This window comes from Zootoca vivipara, chromosome 11 (assembly GCF_963506605.1).
Source record: "Zootoca vivipara chromosome 11, rZooViv1.1, whole genome shotgun sequence".
NCBI classification, from domain to species: Eukaryota; Metazoa; Chordata; class Lepidosauria; order Squamata; family Lacertidae; genus Zootoca; species Zootoca vivipara.
Window position 1 is genome coordinate 37,946,895 of NC_083286.1, and position 24,090 is coordinate 37,970,984.

General features: G+C 39.1%; 2 protein-coding genes across 9 annotated transcripts in view; both read right to left on the minus strand.

Moving 5' to 3' along the window:
• SREK1 (splicing regulatory glutamic acid and lysine rich protein 1) overlaps positions 1–11,293 on the minus strand; it is a 31,181-nt gene extending 19,888 nt beyond the window's left edge. For 2 of the 6 annotated variants that reach the window (XM_035099716.2, XM_035099713.2), the window contains exons 1-3: positions 11,078–11,293; positions 8,631–8,764; positions 30–142 (exon numbers count right to left, since the gene is read on the minus strand). In XM_035099716.2, the coding sequence (XP_034955607.1) occupies positions 30–142; positions 8,631–8,764; positions 11,078–11,238 (408 nt within the window). In that variant the 5' untranslated portion in view covers positions 11,239–11,293. Of the gene's footprint in view, positions 1–29; positions 8,765–11,077 lie in introns of those variants that run through there. The other 4 variants (XM_035099714.2, XM_035099715.2, XM_035099717.2 and 1 more) reach the window with 4 other exon arrangements.
• Positions 11,294–15,174: 3,881 nt separating this feature from the next.
• Positions 15,175–24,090, minus strand: part of ERBIN (erbb2 interacting protein) — a 94,363-nt gene continuing 85,447 nt past the window's right edge. For all 3 annotated transcript variants that reach the window (XM_060280263.1, XM_060280261.1, XM_060280262.1), the window contains 5 exons: positions 23,472–23,603; positions 21,464–21,673; positions 20,949–21,041; positions 19,485–19,559; positions 15,175–18,327 (listed from right to left, as the gene is read on the minus strand). In XM_060280263.1, the coding sequence (XP_060136246.1) occupies positions 18,223–18,327; positions 19,485–19,559; positions 20,949–21,041; positions 21,464–21,673; positions 23,472–23,603 (615 nt within the window). In that variant the 3' untranslated portion in view covers positions 15,175–18,222. The remainder of the gene's footprint in view (positions 18,328–19,484; positions 19,560–20,948; positions 21,042–21,463; positions 21,674–23,471; positions 23,604–24,090) is intronic.

Sequence of the window (24,090 nt, forward strand, 5' to 3'; positions counted from 1 at the left end):
GTAAAATCATTACTTTAATATCTACTTACTGAACTCACGGGTGGTGTTGGTATAGGAAGCAACCCTCCACCAGGAATCAGGCTTGTCATTGTAGGAGCAGGAGCCAAGAGGGAGAGGGCTTTGGCTTCATCTGGAATTTTACCTGAAGAAGCAAATATTTTTGTTACTAAAAGTAACGCCACCTCCCAAGTGTTATTTTTCTATTTTATTTTTTTTACCAACACCCTTCAACTTAAAAATAGTAAAGAAAAAAATCAATCTATGAGAGCCTTACAAAAAAGAAAATAATTCCAAGTTTTTCCTTTGCCCCTGCTCCACTAGGAACAACAAGTGAGCAAAACTAGCATTACCGGATTATTACTTTAAAAACTGAACAATGTAGACAATTATTTAACACTTTGAGCTATGGGTCACCTGTACTGGAAACTTAATGTTCATGAACCAAACGATATCAAGCATGGACGCTTTCGCAGGACGTTGTTTTCACGGTGATCGAAAGTTGTGTTACACATGACAACCGTTCGTGTTGGCTGCATCACTAATAGCACACAGAACATCAGATACAGAAAAGAAGAACATTTTTTAAAGTTTAATCCCCAGAAATGGCAAATAACCAAATCAGTCAAAAGGAAAAAAAAGAGGAAATAGGAGTGTGCTAACCACAATCAGCCCTTTTTGTCTGCTAAAATAGCTGAGTGAAAAATGTTACCAGATGACTGCCTTTCGTCAGTCCGGTACAACAACTCAAGCAAGGCAAGAAACCTAGAACCGCACTGATTTGTAGCTTAGGTACTTCAACTACCCACAGTTTCCTTAACATCCGGAGGTAGTGGGGCATTTACCAAAATATTTGTTCAATCTCATTGGTCCAATGCGGACATAAGCATTTATGTCTGAGTGCCTAAACTATTGTTAAGCACTATACCTTCATCAAATAAACATAACTAAGGTAGTTTGACTACCTGTCCGGCATCTTTATTTGTCAGGTGACAATAAGTTCTGCTGGTGTCTCTATATATTTTCTTTGGAAGCATGGCTGATCCTCAGTAAAATAAACAATAATGTCACTATATGTTTGGGATCTTAACCCAACATTTAGTACTAATTATAATCAACCACTGCCTGCACTAGATTATTACCGGTACCTAAAATGAACTTGACTAAAGCGTGCTTTAAGTTTAACCCACTTAGTCTTTCCTTAAGATATCCTAAGAGCTGCTAAATACTGTATTGTAATTTCCATTTAAGCTTCAGCAACTTAAAGAGCCATAAAAAGTTCTAACACACACAAACCAGAATTATTTGAAAAGCTGACCAGAAATTATTACCTGCACATGGCAAAGCACTCTGCCTAGAAGTCACCTTTGTCTGAAGTAACACTAAGTGTACTCGTCAAAGTAACAACAACCAATCTAAACCACTGAGCCCTCAAAGCACCTGGTGTTTTAATGACATTTCCAAAGAGAGATAGACAGACCCTTTTGGTAGTTTTTTAAATCCCTGCCCACTAACATCCTATCTGCCCCTCTCCTACTGCTACAGTCGTCACTTCCATAGACAATCAAATACATAATATGGGGCAAACTTTCAAACTACTGCATTAACTTCTGGAAGGCTGCTACACTAGAAGCTGGCTGAAGACCTAAACTGTGATTTTCAAGGCAATCTGAGTTTGTGAAGCATACAATTACAAAATAAACCAAAGCCAATACTAAGACAGCAATAAAGCATTACAATTAAAATAGTAATAGCTTCTTATCCAGATAGAGATCAATTATTTCTGATTTTTCTTGGGCAAGATACAAGGCTCATGTGTAGGAACCAAATTATGGTCTAAGACGTACACATGAATTAGCCAGTGTCTCTTGACTACGATAAAATTCAAGTACATCAGTGTTCTGGTAGGATGCTTCAAGATCAAGATAATACATGGATAAAAATCAATGGGAATAAATACAGTAAGACCATTTCCAAGCTTAAGTACTACAAGTAAAGCCTTTTTCAGACTTTACTAGAAAACAAAAATCATCATCAAAACTGAAACATCAAAAATTCTATTTCTGATCAGAACGAAACTACTAAACGTAAACTAGCATCCAGAAAACTAGTTTCACACACGACTACAACTTCTCTGCAACAAAATTATTCTTTACCTAAAGAGTATCTTTTGTTCCTAACTATACTTATATTTATATATTTCTCAGCTTAGTGATGAATGGAGTTAAAAGTCCACAAAAAATAAAAACATATTTCAGTAGTTTCAATCTCCACAAAAGATATCCATATTTGTTGAAACTCCTTTCTATGTATAAAACACTAAGCATTGTCAATGGCTAAAATGACATTCTTAAAAGCAATGATATGAAGTGTGCACGCGCAGAAGCAAGCAAACACACACACACACACACACACACACACACACACACACACACACTTCGCATTCATTCAGAGCTAGACCATGTCATTTTAAACTGATTGATCACTATAATTATTTGTGTCAATTTACTACTGTCAGTTTAAAACCTCTGGTGTCTTACCCTCACTTGAAGTAATCATTATAGCTTTAAAAAAAATATTCAAGTGGCTTTAGAACATGCATTCCCAAACTTCGGCCCTCCAGATGTTTTGGACTACAATTCCCATCACTCCTGACCACTGGTCCTGTTAGCTAGGGATCATGGGAGTTGTAGGCCAAAACATCTGGAGGGCCGCAGTTTGGGGATGCCTGCTTTAGAATAACTGTAAATTTTGGCCTGTTAGCAAAATCAGCAACTTCAGGAGGGTCTATTTTTAACAATATAATTCCTTGGCTGCTTACATAAAATTCCCACAAATTTCAAAAATCTTTATTGAAAAAGAGAACAATGAAAGAGATGACAATATCAATTTGTGCTCGTTTCTACTTCAGAGAAATGTAACAGAAGAATGTTGGTGTTTTTCTTGAGAGGTTTACATAGAAAATATTCGAACTTGACAATGAAAACACTTCTATGGCGTGCCTCTGCTGTATCTAAGAGTATGCCATAAGCATGTGCCAACTCAAGATGCAAGAGAAAAATTAGTCCTGCTTGCCGTCTTCCCATAGAATGCTACAGTAAAGAGAAGACAGTATATAAAACAAACACTGGTCAATACTTCACCTTCAATTCACAATTGAGTGTTTTCCGGGCTTTCTCCTATTTTTTTTAGAAATTAATTAAGAATATTATTAGTATTATTTATTTATTTTCAAAATAAATAATACAACAGCCAATTGAACAGGCCATGTATAAGTATTGAAAAAACAATGTCCCCCCGTTCACATACTCACCCAACCATGTGGAAGCATTTTCCTCACAGAGCTCTCTCATATGGTTTCAGCATTCATATACATACTGCCACCAAGAACATAGTGGGAAAGTGGCTCCCACACAACTCAGTGAACATGTGAAGAGAGCCATTATCTTTTTAGATACGGGCAACCAACTTTCTATGGTTGCTTAGTAAGAGAGCTTCTGGGAAGGGAGGGGGAAGTATTTTCAGAGGACAGTCTTCAGATTGTAGTCCAGAAAAGCCACATATATCTAAAAGCTTCAATAATATGAGCCAATGGAAACAAATGGATCACTTTGCTTTTCAAATAATCCAATTCTAGCCAGATTTACTCAGACGTAATCCCTATTAATTTTATTCATCTTTTTATTTATAACTATGCATGTTTAGGATTGCATCTACAAAGTCTAAACTCTTGAATTTTTGGTTGATCTATGAACAATTTAATAGGGTCAAGTTTAAAATGAATCATGAACTCTTATAACAGAACACCATTTTTACAGAACTGAAGAACCAGCTCACAGGTAGAAATGAAAGAATTAAAGCAAAAAAGGGACAAAATTAACAAAAAGAAGAGAAAAGAAAGCAAAATAAAATAATAAAAACAGAGACAGGGCGTCCATCTTCTGCAGGCCAGACTCCGCTCTCATTCCCCCATGAAGTTGTCACTTGGCGGCAGGTTTAGTGGCATGGCAAACAATGCCTAACTCAGGCAAGTGTAACAGGTCTGCCTTGGCCAGTCTAGTCATCTAATAATGCACAAATATCACACAGAGAAAACATACAAAACCAAATTAATAGTCAAAATCCATCTTCCAGAAAATGTGGACATAAAAAAGTTCAGAATGATGGTTAAAAGTAGCATCTCTGATACATTTCAATATTGGCCTCTCTCAAACAAGAACAAGTTTTTTCAAGAGAGATTTCAGTTATACATACAATGTAATGATTTTTGATTATTATTTTTTGCCAAAGTCACAATGTTGGTTAGTAATGTGAATAGTGGTGAAGTGTGTTTGTGTTACACATTGAACACCAGTTTAATGCCCAGTGCGGGCCTTCAGAGAAGAATAGTTTCTGACAGACAGAATAGAAGTATTTTTTAAAAAGCTGTTGAATTCCTTCTTTCACACACACCCCCAATATCCTTCTATGACAGGTTTCTAGACAATTATCATTCCCGCAAGAAAATTATTATGCAACATCAGCCACTAGTAGGCAAGCGTAGATAAAACACAGCACATTATACCAGTGCTCTTACAGTCTGCTCCTTTTCCTCATTTGGTCGAAGGTAAATTCAAGGAAGATGTCCATGAAGTTTTAACCATTGTCCAGCCTATGCATTTTCTAACTAAAACCATTTGGAATTCTTACTAAGTCTAAAAAACACATAATTAGAGAACTATGTTGAGATGTTCCACTTCAGAAAACGACATCTTAGAAATTCCTTGCCTGCCTGGACTACCAGTCCTAATTAGGGATGAAATCCTTTGCAAGCTTACCTGAAAGTAAGCCACCTTGAACTCTTTGAGTATAGTTGTGTAGGATTGCACTGTAAGTGCTATTTAAGAAGCTGCACAAGCAGCAATTTTTAAGGCAGTTTACACTGTCAGGATAGATGTCCATTATTTCAACATGTTCTTTATATCCATTTACAGGTTTAAATAGGTAATGTATGCTTTCTAGAATTGTAAACTGTACCCAAACACAGCATTCATGATCAGCACTATGTATATATGCATTTATTCTATTTATTATTGACTCTAGATATTTCATTATGACATTGTGTCTCTCTGGAAAGTCACCTTTGGGTGTAAACTTGCACACATTAAACATTGTGTAAGCTTTGTGTAAGAATGCAAACAAGTTTATGTGTCATTTTATTGCACATAACCCTGTCTTCCAACAACGTATCAGCAGAAATAACAGGGTAGAGAAGCACCACCAAGCCCCCTGGAGCAGTTGGCTACAAGGAAACAAAAGGAAGAAGGATCCTCTTTTTTATAGTCCCCAGGGTATCCCTTCCTCACCAGCCACTTTCTAGCTGGAGGGTTGGTTTTATTACCTTTACTAGTTGGAAATACAGTAGTTCTATCTCATGTGCTTAGCTATTCTTCTCTCATGAAAGTTACAAGAGAGCAGAAGACAGACCATGAAAGTGGGGTAGTATAGGACACTCATTTGTTCTTGGTACAGTAACAGTGTCGTTATCAGATAGGCAAGTATAAAATATAAAAACTGTTCTTCTCCATGCCCAAAGTATCAGTCCCAAAACAAAGAATAACCATCTTAGATAAAGGTAAGTAACCTTCAAATACTCTCTCGACTTTTAGAAATTTGGTTTTAGTTTGGTGAAGCTATTCCAATAACACCAGGGTACAGAACCTGTGGCTCCCCAGATGCTGTTGGACTAAAGCCATGCTGTCTGAGTCTAAGGCCCCCCACAATAATCCTAGCTATAGTACTATAGTCAGGGTATACCAGGAATGGGATAAAACAGTGCTTTGGTGTATTTCATATCAGTGAGGCCAAGAGGTCTTGCCATCTGGGCAGCCCAGGACATCCAAGCATACTGCCCAGGCTTGCACCCAAGGGAGGTCACTTTGGTGCTGCTAACACAGCGGTTTCACTTCACCCCTGGAGGTGCACTCCATTGTCTCTCCAGACAGACGGATGCCAACAAGTGGTGCCTTCCCTTCCCTGAATAAACCATGCTAAGAACCAACTCAGAGCCGCAAATGAAAACTATTGAAAACTAAAACAAAGGGCATAACTGATTGGTTAATGGTACTTTCAAGGCATTAGAATTAACCGCTGAAAATTTTGTTCTTATGTATCTGCAACATATAGGTAAGAGTAGGCACAGATCTCCCTACTCCAGAAATGCATGTATTCCTGCTTTGCCAGAGGGAAGAAGAGAGGTTTTGTTTCTTGGAACATATATACTAAGAACAGAACTGTAATGCCATGCACACTTTATATTAAAAATCCATACTGGATGGTATGGGCAGTATCCAACTAACTCCTTTCACCAGCACAAGGATTTCTGCTTGCGTAACATAACTTCCTCCCCACATGCATCCAGTGCCCTCTCCAAATCTGCCCTGGAGGAATAGATTTAGGGAGCATGGCGGGCAGGTGATTAGAAGCATCAGTTGCACAAGTCATCTACCTTGCTGTGATGGATCAACTTAGTTAGATACTGCCCTACATGTGGACATTACCCAGTTCTAAAGCAAAGATTTCACAAATTAGTTATATTTTAGCAAAAAGTATGGAACATCATTAAAGTTTAAGTGCAGAAAGGGAAATGGTAAGTAAAGAACACAGTAACCCAACTCTCAAACAGAAACTCCCATGATAGCTCTTTTATTATTTTTTTGTGCTCTTAGCACATATTAATTTCCACAATCAGAAGAGCCATATATCAATATTTTTAAAAGGAAATTCTGAGGTCCACAGGAAGGCATACTCTCCAAGCTGCAGAAAGCCATGTCAATTGTGCTCCACAACTTCAAACAATCTTGCTAGAAGACCTGACACTCAAGCATGTGATATGGCACAGAAGCACTTTTTCTACTGCATTTGAGATTATGTCACCAAAGTCATATTTATTTATCATAATAAAACATTTCAATTAGCAATGTAACTGGGTAATGATAATGTAACATAGTTATGAATTTAAGAAAAAAGACTGCAGGTTTTATTAATTCTGAAAATATGCAAGAATTCTTGAAAACTGTTCAGGATAGAGAGCAGAAATAAGGGTCAATAAATTTCAATAGATGTATTACCTTTCTCTGTTATAGGAAAGTTCTACTACAAGGATACGTTTATATATCTGCACTGTGTTTATCTGTTTTGGAATTGAAACCCTGAAGCTTAGTACCAAAATGTTTGATACATGTTCTGAACACATAGGAATGGATTCAACTAACTGGTCCTGATAGCAGACAACAGCACAAGCATTTCCACTAGTGCAATGGGCCTCTCCCCCAACCCTGCCACAAGTATGCACCTGAAATTGGCTTGGGGGTTTGGGGAGAACTCCCAGAACAGTGCACGGGGCACAGAAATGCTTGTGCTCACAAAGCGATATTCTTGGTACTAGGTTAAATTCCCCCCATGCTCTAAGCCTGTAAGTAGTATCTTGAGTTAATGACCTCCATCCTTGGCTCACAAGACCACCTTTAGAATTTTGTTTTATTTACTCCCTTTCATTTCCCTTCTGCTCACTGGCCAAGATCACCTTTGAATTTCTATCCAAACAATAGGAGTTAATTGCACCTGTGGATCTTGGCTGATGCTTTTGAGACATTTCCTTTATACCAACTAGGTTTTGCAGGAACAATTCCCTATCTCTGTACCTTCCCACATGTGCAAGGTATTCTGACAGAATTTTGTCCTGTCTAAACTATGACTAGAGAACTGGAATTCAGATATATACCTATGCAGCTAACAGAACCAAAGCTATTAGTGGATCTATCATTTATTATCTGAGCAGCTGAAGCAGTCCTTAACATTACAAGGTGATTTGCTACACAATTGTGAAAGCAGCATAAAGGCATACTTATGGTCACATTAAATCTAGAGATTTAATCTAGAGACAAACATGAGTTTGACCAAACTGGGGAGGCAGTGGAAGACAGGAATGCCTGGCGTGCTATGGTCCATGGGGTCACGAAGAGTCGGACACGACTAAACGACTAAACAACAACAACAAAATCTAGAGAACCACCCAGTTATTTGCTAACAACTCAAACTTTGGAATGCATTACTAATGAGTCATTAGGATGGGCTACACCATTACTCAAATTAAGCCCACCCAAGTAATAAACTACCATTGTTTTTGAATCCTGAGAATCCTAGCTTACAACCAAAATAAGAAAGTAGGGTCTAGCTCCTACTGTTTCAGAGATGTGTGAATATGTGATTGGAATTTTCTGATGTAGTTTCACTTCCATCTGTGTTGCCCATTCCTTTTCAGACAGATGGCTAGGACAATTTTAGGATGAAGTTGTCAGTGTGCAGTTTTAGTTAAAGAAGCAAATGTTCATCCTTGCAAAAGATAAATGAAACATGACCACATTTCATAAGAGAAAATGCCCACACATTTCAAACCTAATGTAACACATATTTTTAAATTCCATAAAACTTTTTAAAAAGAAAAGTGTCTTCCTTCCTACCAAATTCATTTCTATTACAAGAAAAGCAAGGTAAGTAATATCTTCAACACCTTCCCAGATGCTGAAAAAACACAAGCAACAAACTGACAGAACAGAGACTATCAAAACAAAGGTATAATCTGAAATACCAACCTTCAGCGCAGGGCACAACTATCAGAGCTCTGTCAATAAAAACCGTGTTTGTTAGATGCTGGGCCACACCAACACTTGAAGATTCCCGAAACTTAATATAACATACTTTGGAGGAAAAAGCAAGTGGTGCGTTGCTGCAAGAAAAAGAAAACCAATTAGATGCTGTAGTTTTGATCTATTTTTGCTAGCCTTATGCAACTATAAATATTAATGCAAATGTAACTTTAAAAATTACAGACCTAAGAACATGAAAACTGAAATACGTTTTCCGCATAGTATCAGATTACTTTAGGCTGGTATAAATATAACTCCAACTCATCCATTAACTACAGTTAAGGGATCAGGATATAAAACTGCACTATATCCACCTCCAGGTTCTCTAGTTCATGTGAGCATGTTTCACACATGCATACACAAACCCTTTACCATGGTTAGGAATGAACACTGAACAGCTTTAATCATGGTCAAAAAACCCCTGAATTCAGCTTTTGGAATCTGAATTACTATACCCAGCCTCTTAATCACAATTAACAATCAAGCTCATGTTGCGTCTGCATTGGTCATTAGTTTTTAATACAGAATATAAGTAAAACTTTTCTCCTAAAAATAATTCAAATACTAGCAAAGAAATATTCCGTCACCAGAAAATTCTTATTTAATTTCAAGTAATTAAAATATTTTAACAGCATTCTGTAAATGACCGATGAGACTGCTACAGTTTAATGAAATAAAATTGTACATTAGGCAAACTTCTGCATGTTCTTTAAGATCTTCAGATAAGATTTTTAAGAAATGGTGGAACACTTTTATAGCTGGGATCCTTCTGAGAATACGGCCAATTCCTTTAAGAAGACGTCTCTACCATCCATTTGATGCTGAATCTCCATCCCATGGACTGCAAGAAGATCAAACCTATCCATTCTTAAGGAAATCAGCCCTGAGTGCTCACTGGAAGGACAGATCGTGAAGCTGAGGCTCCAATACTTTGGCCACCTCATGAGAAGAGAAGAATCCTTGGAAAAGACCCTGATGTTGGGAAAGATGGAGGGCACTAGGAGAAGGGGACGACAGAGGACAAGATGGTTGGACAGTGTTCTCGAAGCTACGAACATGAGTTTGACCAAACTGCCTGGCGTGCTATGGTCCATGGGGTCACGAAGAGTCAGACACGACTAAACGACTAAACATCAACAACAACTGCACACTCATTTTTAATCACTCTACAAACTATCATGGGGACATTTTAATTTTTCAGTACTTGCCAAATGCAGCCACTTATTCAGCACACGTTGACACCTTGAACTCTTGGGGCAGTTGGCTCTCCCATGAGCTTAAATTAATAGAACTAACCTAGGTTTGTATAACAATGTCTGATGCTATGCTGATTCAGTGTGCAAAGACTAGACCTTAAGGAGTGTGTTTGAAGAGTGCAGGTGAACAGCATCAATTTATTTATGATTGTAAAATCCCAAGAAATCTGTGAAAAACTCTAAAGGATCTCTCCAAAATAGGTAACAGGAAACAGAATGGCAGAAGAGATTCAATATCAGTAAGGGAGAAATGGTGCACAATAAGACAAGTCCCAGGTTGCACATAAAAAACAATGGCTTCCCATTACTTCTAGGCTGTTCGTGTCTTCCCAGCAAGCACAAGGTGGAAGCACTAATACTAATTAAAAGTTTATTCTGCTAACATCCCATTCATGTTTACATATTTGAGTAGTCTCTCTGCAATTTACAAGTGCTTGAGGGAAAGGGGGGAAGGCATCCCTTACAATCCCTTCCTATGCGTACTTATTGGAAACTTAAAAGTCATATTAATGTAAGGACCATTAATTTCAATATGTTCCCAAGCTGCATGCAAAGGATTGCAGCTTTACACGGAAGCAAGCGCTGTTGAAATGAATAAGGCTTACTCCCGAGTAACTAGTCACTAGCCTAGCCTTGGATGCAACGCATTGCAAGGAACGAGATTCGGGGGAAAGGAAAGCAGGATCCCCGAGGAGCCAGATTTCTCCTACATGGCGTCTTTGCTAAACGCCAACGCCAAGGAGAGCCTCGAGGAAGCACGAAAAGCGGCTGAGGCTTCTAGGGAGGCCCGCATTTCGCCTCCGCACCCGCGGCCTTTCCCAGCACCATCACCCATAAAAAAGGGAAAGAAACGCTGAAGGTCTGGACTGCGGCTGAGGAGAAACTGGCAGGGTTTTTTTGGGGGGGGGGAACCGGACGACGACAGTCACTGGCCGCCATGTTAATTACGGGCAGCTCTCGTTCTCATAGAACAGATGCTGCCCAATGACGCAACCACTTATGAAGCGAGCCACTCGCACCCGAAAGCAAGATGGCGGGCACGGCATCCGGTCCGTTTCTCACTCTCCCCTTGCCTCAAGGATTGTCATTCCCGCCATTCTCTATGGCCCCGAGGGCCCTGGTCGGGCCTCAACTTACTCCGGAGGGTAGAGACGCAACTCCTCGATGTCACCTAAGAAACCGAAGAGCGTTCTCATCTGCTCGCTAGTGACCGCCGATGATAAATTGGTGACTTGGATAACCGAAGTAGGGGTCAAAGGGAAGCCGAGAGGCACCCCGATGCCGCCGCTGTTCATCATGATGGCGGCAAGTTTGCTGTCTCGGCCGAACTAACGCACACAAGCGAGGAGACGGAAGTCACCACGGAGAAAGAAACGGCGGAGCTTCCTAGAGCGTCTGCACTCGCGCAACTTCCGAGAGAACGCGGCTGCGCCCTGGCGTTGAGGCGGCCTGTTGTTCGTCTCCTCTGTATGCGGCTTTAAGCTAGGAAACGGAGGGCTTTTTGTGGTGGTTAGGGCACGGCAGCACCTGAGAGACGGACAAGGGGTGGACGGACAAAAAATGTCAAAGCATACGGAATAAACAATCCCTAAATTGCACTATGCGCAGTGCCTCCTGCCCTTCCCCTCTCCAGTATCCACATTAGACGCCTTGGGTAGTAGAATAGATTAGATTTCCCTATTAGGTGGGGTGAAATTTTTGCATATCCCACCCCCGTATTAAAAATCAAAAGAATTGTTTTGTACAAAAATGCCACAACAGGGAGAAGTTTCATAGATGGATGGAGAGAGAATGAATGCTTGAGAGATCGGGCTCTCCAAATTATGCTGGACTCAACATCCCTGACCATTTTCCATGCTGGATAGGGGCTGATGGGAACAGGCGTTCAACAACATGCGGAGGGCCACAGGTTTCTCGCTCCTGTCTAGAGGTTGTGTTATCAAAAAAGGACGAGCAGCCCTTACAACTGATTTGCTGTAGTAATCCCGGGTGCATCCTGCACCTTGCATCCACTTATGCCTAATCAATTATGCCTGCGTAACCCCTGTACTCCCAACTAAACTGGGAGTGGGGAAACTTCAGACCCGAGGGCCAAAAGCAGCCATCCAAGCTTTATCTGGCCATTGGCAGTACCTCATCAGGCCTTACCACCTACCATCCTCAGCCATTGTCTGGAAAAGAGTCCTAAGGGCATGATGAAGCAGCACCAAGGTTCCCTACACCTGCCAGGCAGGTGCCAGTTTCCTTTGCATGGTGTTTCCTTTGCATGGTGCATGGGACTTGGGTGGCTGGTACTGATATCTGTCATATTAATTCTTTTGTATTGCATTGGCCACTTACTGTAAAGAGAAGCTCTCCAGCTTGCAATTTATTCTAATACCAAGTGTGCATGCACACGAAAGCTCATACCTATGACAAACTTAGCTCCTCAATATATGCTATATTCAGGATGCCCTCTCCTGCAGAACTCAGGGATAGGTTGGGCATATAAAGATACACCCACAAGCAGGGCATGAGTGCAATAGCAAGAAGTATTTCTCCCTGGCAGCATTTAATAATCAGAGGCATACTTCTTCTGATGTTGGAGGTAGCACATAGCCATCATAACTTATAACAGGCATCCCCAAACTTCGGCCCTCCAGATGTTTTGGACTACCATTCCCATCATCCCTGACCACTGGTCCTCTTAGCTAGGGATCATGGGAGTTGTAGGCCAAAACATCTGGAGGGCCGCAGTTTGGGGATGCCTGACTTATAATCATGGATACTTATCCTCTGTATGTCTAACTCCGTTTAAATCTATCTTTAGCAGCCATCAAATATTGTTTAAGCACATTCCATATTTAGCCATCCACTGTGTCCAGAAGTCTTTCTGAATTCCCAACATTCAGCTCCATTTATTTATCACAAGGCCTATAACAATAACAATTTATTTATATGCCACCCATCTGCCTGGGTTGCCCCGGCCACTCTGGGCGGCTTCCAGCAAATTATAAATCCACCATAAAACGTCACACATTAAAAACTTCCCTATACCGGGCTGCTTTTAGATGTCTTCGTAAAAAAGTCAGATAGATGTATATTTACTTGAGATCTGACTGGAGAGCATTGCACAGGGCAGACGCGACTACCAAGGCGGCCTTCTGCCTGGTTCCCTGTAATCTCGCTTCTTGCAATGAGGGAACTGCCAGAAGTCCCTTGGAGCTGAATCTTTGTGTCTGGGCTGAATGATAGAGGGTGGAGACACTCCTTCAGGTCTAGTATTAAGAGGGTGAAAAGCCATCTATCTATTTGCTTTCATCACTCAATGTGTCATTAACCTCAAATGTTGCAACCTTTTCCAGAAAGGAAATTTACAAGAAAAACAAATCCTTTGCATGAGTTGTTGAGCTCTTCGCATGGGGCTGCTGCTGGGCTTGCTCTGAGCTGAGAGGACGCTTGGGACTACAACAACTACAACTACAAAGTCTACATGGACCACACCACCAAAACCACTAGCTGGGTCAACCGACGGGATAGGTATGGAAGGATGGGTGGGAGGACGAGAATGAGCAAGTGACCAAGGTGTCCGAAGTCTCCCTGGCCAGGAGGGGAGCAACTTAGAGGCAAAGTGTGCAGTTTCACATGGCTCCATCTTGCTCCTCCTCCAGTTATGTTTGGTTCCAGACTTTGGGCTCTCACATTTCAGTGGCACCCTATGCAATGCTACAATTTGGCGCCCATTCTGTAGCATTGTTGTGAAGCCCCTTGTGGCACAGCACCCATTGTGGACGAACCAGTTGCACTACTCTAAAAAAACCTCTGCTTGGTGGCGTGCAAAGACAGGTAGGTGGGGGGGGGGATAGGAAGCTGACAGATTGTGAGGGACCTGGGAATTGGAGCCAACTGGTGTGAATTTCGGCCAGGGCTGAACTATTTTCAGTACCTGGTCTCCACTCCCAAAGATGCAAAGTGGTACCTCTAGTTACGAACTTAATTCGTTCCGGAGGTCCGTTCTTAACCTTAAACTGTTCTTCACTAGAGGCGTGCTTTCTTGCTGCCGCTGCACCGCCACCGCACGATTTCCGTTCTCATCCTGGGGCAAAGTTCTCAACTCGAGGTAACTCTTCCAGGTTAGCGAAGTTTGTAACCTGAAGCGTTTGTAACTTGAGATACCACTGTAGTAGAGTTTAAAAGGGGTCCCTGAGCACGTACAAAGTGCCTTTCCCATTGCCCTAAAATAACTATAGCTTTTGCATGCACACAGATGAGAGCATTAGCCCCGTCCACTGGAGTGGGGGGGTGCCAATATAGATCCTTGCCAAGTCCATAAGGGCCCCTAGATACACCTCTAGTATCCAGTTAAGGCTGCAGTCATATGCACACACTGAGAGTAAGCCTCATTGAATACAGTGGGACTTACTTCTGAGTAGCCACGTATAAGATTACACTGTGCCACTGTTGAATAAACTCTTCTCCCAAGGGTTTACTTACAGATTCATCTAGAGCAGGCATCCCCAAACTTCGGCCCTCCAGATGTTTTGGACTACCATTCCCATCTTCCCCGACCACTGGTCCTGTTAGCTAGGGATCATGGGAGTTGTAGGCCAAAACATCTGGAGGGCCGCAGTTTGGGGGTGCCTGATCTAGAGCAGGGTGTAGCCAATGTGGTACTTTCCAGATATTGTTGAGACTACAACTCCCAGGACGCCTGAGCATTGGCTGTGCTGCTGAGAGCTGTAGTCCAACCACTTCAGGAGGGCACCATGCTGGCTGTTCCCCGAGAGGACTAGAGTTGTACCACCAGTAAAAAAGCTAATCATTTATCAGATTAACTGCTCTATGAGAGCTAACTATTGCAGAAGCTGCACTCCGCTCCTTAAGGTTGGGTCATTGGTTCTTCCAGAGGCTTCCTGCCAAAGTTCTCCCAAGGTTGCTATTGCAGGCAACCTTGACCTCAATGCTTGACTAATTGCCTCCCACATGCCCACAGGATAGAAGAAAGAACACCAGCCAGATCAGTCCCATCCAAAATGACCAATGGTCTAGAGGATAATCATCTGCGTCACCATTGGTTTGAGGCAGCACTCTCCTTCAAAGGGACTTAAAATCAAATACAAATAAGGAAAGGGTATTTAAAACAAAGAGAAAATTCCAAGAATCTCTGCTTGATTATAGAATGTTATTCAGTGGTAGATTTAAATGATTTAGAAAATTTCAGATTGATGTAGTGAAATCAGTAAATTACACAGTGATTTAAAGAGCATTAGTTTATTATCTATTCTCCATGTGTTACTTCAGAAACAATTTAATTATATACAAAATTTGGAATGCTGAATAAATGCTGATCAATAAAAACATTACATAGCTGCTAATAAGGGAATAGTTACTTTTTTAAAAAGTAGTACAGCAAATTAATGATAAAGGCTTGATTCTGTGTGTTGCTTATTGCTATGATTGTGTTCATAGGATGTGTTCAATTATATACACATTTTTGAAACTCCAGTCAAAAAAAGTAAAAAAAAATGTATTTACACAATAAATATGTGGGATTTCCCCCCAGAATTTGTCATTTGAACTGATTCTTTAATGAACTGTCATGAAAAGAATATTGAGTTGACAAACACTTTATTCATTCGATGCCAAAGCAACCAAGTGTGCAGATATATCTTATCTGACAAGATGAGAAACATTAAAAATCCATGGCTTCTGAATAACGATCTTCTGTTTTGAATAAGCTTTCTTCCACAGCTTCATTTCACCATCATCCAACACAAGTGGTATAATGCATCCAACATGTCTTCTTTTTTTAAAAAAAGTATCATCAATGTTTGATTTCCAACACACTTTTTCTAGTTCCTTGCACCAAAAAGTAAAATAAAATATACCCCTAGAAGGCCACAAAGTTTCTTTAAATTCTCTCAACAAACAATTATTCTTTTTGGCAACACTATTGTACAAAGCTATTCAACTGAATTAAATTCTAACAGCATGGTTTACACTGCTTGTTATTTCATACAAAATTGAATTTGAACACTTTATTTCAACCTGATGTTGTCAAAGACAAATGGTGTCCATGATCAATAAAGAATCAGTTCTGATTTGGGACTTTTGCCCTTACCATGATTATGCCTCAAGTCCTCAGATTAGGACTGATTTGTGGATATTCCCTTTTAAATGGCTGAGGTTACTAATATAATTAAAAGCAAAGAATGTAAATTTTTGAATTGTCAATAAAAAGTAGAGAAATTTAAAAGACAATTTTAGAAGCATGGTAACACTGAAGCCTGCCATTATATAGCTATGTTTCTCATTTTCTTTAAAGATTAACAGCACACAGAAAATAAGTGAACTTTACCAAAATACAGCACATTTTCGCTAATATAAAAATCAATTCCTATGTAAATATCAATGAAAATCAACTAAAATTAATGTACAAAGAGTTGTTAAAGGGTTTCAATTAAAATTATCAAAAACTATACACAGTACAATATGCAGGTGATAACATATTTGAGTGCAATATCATTGGAGTCTGTGTATTTAAAAAGTACTGCCTTTATCTGTTAAGTATACAGGTTCCTTTCTGTTCCAGCACATCTTTCCAAACACTATATAGGCTGGTGCTTTTGCTAATTTCGCTTTAAAACTACCAATTTCTACTTATTAAAAATCGCAGTAACTGAATATTGCTCCAATGACGGATTAATAATTCGCCTTTAAAAAACAGTTATTGGTCTTTTATGGCACTTTTCTCTGGTCCATAATAACCATGTATTACTTATTACCCTATAGGTTAGGCAATCTCATCTCTGTTATATAAAGAAAAAAGAGGAAAATAAACATAATGTTTGTCATAAACAAAATTAAATATGTATAATCCAATATTTATACAAGTAATAAGGAACAAAGGCAGCCTGCGGTAAATCACTATTACGTTAATATAGTTAGAAACCCTTTAATGACTCTGATGTGTCTAGTTCACATTTAATGTCACCTGTAGGAACAGCCCTTTGAGAAAGAACATTACAAACTGGTGGGTCACAAGTTCCCATACCTTTGCTCTATAACTTCCCAACAGCAATTCTCCCATCACTCTGCAACAGTTTCACTGGCTTTGGTTACCTAGCTCCAAACGTATTGTTTCCTTTTAGTCTAACAAGGCAATTCAAGGCCAAACAAAATCACGGTTTCTTTCCTAACCCTTTCCTGAACCATTTACTTCTGGGCAGCCCAGTCCCCACAGGCCTCACTGCCATGAACCCCATTAAAAAGAATGAAGTTTTTTTCTGGCAGAGTAGTTAGAGGTTTGGAACATGCACACGTGTGATAGATATATAGGTGATGAGTTACAGGCAACACAGTTTTTTTTTAAAAAAACAAACTGGCCATTTAGTTTTTTTCTTTTTCTTTTTAAAAAAATCTATAAATAAGTTGAAAATGGAGTATTTAATACAAGGCAGAAGAAAATCACCCTTTTGCACAAAACTGGGGATTTCCGTAACAGACAGGAGTCTCTGGGGCACAACTCCACAGCACAGGTGAAAAAAGTTGTGTGATTAAAAACACTCAAAGTTAAATTAAAGAAAACAAATAAGACAGTCAGTTGATGTGATATGAGCCAATCCTGTAGAACTCCCAGAAGTGTATTTATAGTCTCTCTAAAAAGACTTCACATTTTATTGCATTTTTCTATTGGTAGATCTACATTCTCATGCTAACTTGTTTCCCTCTTTCTTTCTGGATTCCATACTTTCACGGCCATTTTACCTGGCCTTTCAAAATTATCCCAGCCAGCCCCACTTTCCATCTACCCATTCATCTGTACAATATGCACATAGCAAAGCCAACATATCAAATCTTATCCACATCTACAGAAGTGGTTTCAACAAAAACATTAAAACCAGGTGAACAAAAAAATAAAGGCAACAAACAGCTACAGGACAGAAAGCCCTGCCATCTGTCCATTGGCTACAATGGAGGCTCCTTGTACACAAAGTTTAGTTATGTGTATGCGTTATCCAAAAATAAACCTACCATCTGTACAAAATACACCACAGGTTTGTTCTTGGAGGAGTGACTTTTGATTGCTACAATGCTTTAAAACTCAACAAGGTTGACTACAATATGCATTTACAAAACTGTTTTATCTATGTTCTTTACAGTGGTTTCCCCCTATAACCACAAGATTATTTTATTACTGTACATAATTTTAAAAGTTTTTGTATATAAAAATAATCAAAATATTCAGTTTCCCACAAGTCCTTCAAAGGATCACAAAGACGTTTCCCCTTCTTCCACAGTATTTAAGAAAGTTCTCGAACAATGATGAGTTCCACTGTGTTCTGAAAAGTCTTTAGTAAAGATACCGCTTGTCCGTGATCAATATTGATGAAGCTATATCCATTAGCCTGGAAAGAAGATTTAAATCCTGTTAAGTATAGAGGGAAACCTTTTCAATAACAGTTTATTTTATCTGTTCAGCCATCTCTAAATTTGATGGTTGTTCTGAGAATGATGGAAGTGATGGCATGCTTCAAAGCAGTGGCAGAAGAACCAAAAAGGTTAAATTGATAGTGTGGTATGCTGAAACTGCCTGGGTTGTCCTGATAGATGGGTGTATACCATGAGAAAGACAGAAGAAAGGCAACCCACCCCTGATAATTCTCTTGGACCTCTCAGAGGATGTTATTACCCACTGGCCAAGGTATCCTGGAGAGGCTCTTTGCACTGGAAGTTTAAGGTATGATGATACGCCTACCTGGAGAGCCAATTCTAGGAGGTAGTTCTCGGGAACTGCTTCAGGGTTTTGTCATGTCCCCTCCTTTCTAAGATGTATATGGAATTGCTAGGAGAAGTCATTCAGGGCTTTGGTGTAAGATGCCACCAGTATGCTGACAACACCCCTCTCTTTTATTAAATTAAGGTGGAGAAATGAAGGGACGGGAATGGTGCCTATATTCCATAAGGGGCTGGAATAAGGGCCAATAAACTGAAACTCAATACCAATGAAGCAGAAGTTCTATGGTATAGGCAGTGCTTTTTTCTGGGGGGGGGGGACGCAGGAGTATGCAAACTCCTAAACATTTTGTGACTCTAAGTTTGGCAGTATAAGGGGCAGTATTTCAATATGAGTAGGAAAATGAGAGTACCCCTAAACATTTTTAAAGAAAAAAGCAGTGTTTATAGGTATTAAACCTGTTCTGAATGGACTTGTCTTCCTCCTAAATTATCAAGTGTGTAGCCTGGATGCAAGCCCTGGATCAAGCTATGTCACTGCAGGCCCAAGTAGCCTCTGTGGCAAAGAGTGTCTTTCAGCCACTTCATCTGGTGTGTCAGTGGTGGTCTCTCATGGACAGAGGTAGCCCGGCCTCTGTTATCCATGCTCTGGTAGCATCTAGAATTGTCTACAATAATTAGATGTTTGTGTGGTTGCTTTTGAAGAATATTCAGAAACTTGTGAAAAGAAGTGATGGAGCAGATAAGGGATGGGGAAAAGAGGCAATATTTTGAAGACTGCTATAGTGATGAACATTAATAATTGGTAAATTGGTTTAAGCAACATTACCTGAATAATTTTATCGCCTGGCTGCAACAGTTTAGATGCTGGTCCTTCAGGCTGTACCCTGGTTACAAATATACCCTTCAAGTGAACAGGAAACAAACGTTAAATACATACATGGTGGTTTATTGGAACACAACCCTCTATAGCTGCAGTAGGGATTTGGACTTTTATATTTGAATGACAGATTCTCTGAATCATCCTAGAAGTTGTATCAAAAACTGTGCAAGGCAAAGTTCAAAGTCCCACTGTGCATGTGCACAGTGGTTCAAAATACTGGGCTGGCCTTGTAGTCACTATTGCAAATAATTTTCACTTGTTTTTGTCTCATCCGATGCTGCACTAGGAATGCAAGATATTTGTCCCATGGGCTAGAAAAACAACAACGTACGTCAGTGCTTTTTTCTGGAGAAACACAGGGGTACCCCTAAACATTTTCTTAGACAAAAAGCACTGACATAAGTGAAGTTAGCTACAACAGAACATGCTTTCTATTAACACCCAATTATTCTCCTTGTTTTCTTAGGCTTTCTTCCTATCTTACCAGCATTCAATTGACCCCAGAACCCCACTATTCCCCAATTTCCTCAATTTGTAAAATGAACTCTGCACCCAACAGGGCACTCGGTGATATGAAACTCAGTCATAATCAGAGCAGATCCACTGAAATTGACAGACTTAGGTCAATTGATTTTAATCTACTCAGAGTATAACTAATTCCAATTAGTCTACTCAGAGTATAACTAATGCTGAATATTACCTATTTATTTTACCATACATAAGTATGGTAAATCATACTTTTGAAAGTAAGGTTTTAAAAGAGAAGGCTGGTAAGCCTTTCAATCTCAGCACTCAAAAGAATTCTCTGGATAAGGCTTACAGCTAAAACCTTGTGTTGTAGGGAATGTATTACGTATTGGCCTATGACATGAAGTTTGCTTTATTAAATTAGCCAGACTGCCACAAAACTTAAATTCATCAACACTATGGTAGTTCTCCAATTTCCTCCAACAACAGGAATTGTGTTTTCCGAATACCTACTTTCCTCAAGTTTAACCCAATCTAGCCTGTTTTTCTCTTTCTTAAGTAGTAATTAATTATTACATATTACATCTTAACAATTCTTTGCGCACAGAGTTAAACTCAATATTGGGCTTATGAGGTCCTTCCACCTCCACCATCTCTCTATTCTTATTGTGTAGCTGGTTAGATAACTTCACAAGAAAAAGAGTGAAAAATAATGTTTATTAATGCTGGGGGTGGGCGAAGTGTGTGTATGTGTGTGTACAATTTGTTTATTTATGGTTAATATAGTTCATCCTTCTTCCCAAAAGGAAGCATGGGAAGTACGAAACAACAACAACATTAATCATAAAAACCTTAAAAACATCAAAGAGTTCCTCCTCAATAAAGCTAATACCTCCCAAACAATAACCATACCCCAAAGGACTGGATCTATTTAATACTCACATCATCATCAGGCCTGAAGGGATTTCCTCTGCCACCGGTTCCTCCTGATATACTAAATCCAAGCTCTGGATCCTTTTCAATTCTCACTCTTATCTAAGAAAATCAGAAAATCAGAAAATAGATCTGTTCTACGTGTTCAGATTCATGGAAAAACTGCAGCTATTGCATAATCCATTTTTATATCACATAATACTATGCTTTACTTCTATATTTTCAAGCTCACCAATGAATTAAAATTGTTGTATTTCTATTAAGTTTTATATTCTTTGTTTTGTAAGTTGCATGGGTTAGTCAAAGTGAAATACTTACTAAACAAACAAACAAACAAATATTTCTCTAAGCACTTGGGCATATTCCTGAAAAATTTATATGGAAGCATGAACAACAGTGGTAATAATAAAGATAACAAGTCATCAGCAAAGGACATTCGCAGGGTCTCAACCAAGTAAATGCTTCCAGTGCTTTCCAACAACAATGTGAGAATTTATTCATTAAGTTGTAACCTTTGTCCTTACCTCTTGCTTTGACATCTCGTGGCTTTGCCTTGATGGACCCTGGGACTGACTATAGGGTGGCTGATGGGCAACTTTAAGCATTAGATAATCAATTAATTGCTCTCTAGAAGGATGTCTTGCCACAGATGTTTGGGAAGCAGGATGATGGATTTGGCTATAGTTTGCCTGAGGTCTTGGAGGCTGGCACATCTGCCCATTCGTCAAAGGTATCTGGATAAATGAATAATCCTTAAGCAACATTTTACATCCGCAAGAATATGTATATATATTATCTTGATGCTCAGCTGATAATGATTTTGCAACACTTACAAGAGATTTTGTTGTTAAACATGTCTGTTGTATTCTTATTTTTTTAAAAAAACTAATAGCAGTATACACAAAACAAATGGGAATGAAATGCATTTTTTTCAACTTTTGTTTAGTACAAACTAGACCACTGGGTAATGGGCTAAACTAATCAATTAGGGAATATATAATTTTTTTTTGGTGGAAGTACTCATAGATTTTTGAATAGCTTTTGAAGTTTTAGTATATTGCTTATGGTTCTCAAAGGATGTGGCAGGGGAAGATAGCAAATGTGATGGTAAGATCCAAGGACAATCAAAGAAACATTTAAACATTTCGGTGTATTATAGTACTGTATAGTATATAAAAATATCTTTTTTATTTGCAGAATATGAATAATATCTTTTCAAAATCAGAGCAAGAGCATCAAGTGATACTGAGAACAACGTAGTTGCGATCCAGAACTACTGTTTGAACAGAGAAGACTCATTTATAATTGTATTTTGTGAATGATTCATGTTCTTATGTAGCTGCACTGTTTTATACTTTCTGGATGTTCCGTGATCATATTAAAAGTAGTTGTGTTCTATGTTATAAATTAAGCATTGCTAGAAGTTGTTTCTTTTTGTTTTCAAATGTATTTTTATCAAAAAAATTCAGTGTGGCACAAGAAAAAAATTATTCTGAAAGTGTGGCGCAGAGAAAAAGGTTTGAGAACCACTGGCTTATATGAATGCATGAATAATGCATTTATTTCCCCCCTCTAATTTGTGGCAGTTAAGCTTGGATAACCAAATGTGTGTTGTAGTTGAGCCCTTCATGATACCACAAGGCACTGGAGTCGCAGTTCTATACACAGCTATCCAGGAGTAAGTCTCACTGAGTCCCATGTGACTTGTTTCTGAGTAGACGTGCAAAGAACAGCTGACATTTTCTGTGTTATAACCTCTTGAGTAGTAAACAACCAAGACACACAATTAGGTAAGTAAATAATTGCTGATTCTTTTCTTCACTATGCATTTCCTGCCCATAACAATGGCCTTGTTCGGCTGCAATCACTAAGGTCTGGGCTTGTGTGCTCCCAACTCTCCCATTCTCCTACAATGCCGCCACAACAGGAGACTGGAAACCAATAAGGCCAGAATGGATCAGAATTTGAATCCAGCTTCAAGCAAAGTAGAAAATGAACTGAGCCTCCAAGGAAGGTGAGCAGCTCACATCTAGTAAAAGGATAGCATTTTCTGCCTCCTTCAAGCAAATGGAAGATGGAAACCCAAGTGCCACTCGGGAGGGAAGTTTCTTCCATTTTAAGTGAACTGCACTTTATTTATTTAATTATTTAAAGAAATACTTAAACTGCACTACAATTTATATATTTATTTCATAAAATTAATACATCACTTTATTGTAAACAACAACAACAACCCTCAAATGGTTTACTCATTATGCTCAAGCCTGGACAAACTGTCTTAACTATAATTTAGGGAAACATGCCAGCTTGAAACAGTGATTAATTTCCCAAAACCATAGTTAACATTTATCACAGTTCTGCATTTGGACATAATTAACCATTAATTAACTAGAAGTGAAAGCTTTTGATCTTCTTGTTAACACAACAGGGAGGTGGGAGCACAAAATCCATAGTTTAGCATTGTATCTGAACCAGATATTTGTGTCAGAACAATACTTTTATAGATTGTGAATGATCCCTGTAGCTTAGTACCTGCACAGGAACTTTCTTCATGTTGTCTGAAGCAACATCTTTGAGGCTAAGTGTGGCAGATGAATAGTTCTGCTGTCCAGCAATGAATACATCTTCCTGACATTGCTCTACTGAGGTTGATGTTTGGGGATGCTTTAAATGATAAAAGCATACAAACATTACTGCTATATTGTAAACACATTATACAAGAATTGCCAATTTTGTCCATATGACTGTTAAGCATATTACTTTGGTGCATTCAAGAATTTAATCATATTATTCAGCCTTGAAAGGACCATAAATGTTAACCCCAGCTTTTGAAACAACAATGGAACTTACTCTGAACTGCATAATAAAACTATTCATTAAACAGTAGCTATTTAAGGATTTGCAAACATAACACAAAAGTCTTTTGTTAACTTTGTTCTGCTAGATTTACCCGATGCCCATCCACTTTTTGGAACATGAACCTCACCATTGCCACTTTTCCTACACCTTGTCTTGCTGAACTATGTTAACAATTTAGTTTGCATGAATTCCTCTGAACAGATTTTCCATTGCTTATTTTTTCACAGGAATTGAAAGGTAGGTGGGACAAGGACAGCCATCCTCATTTTATGATAGAAGTATGGGGTTCCAA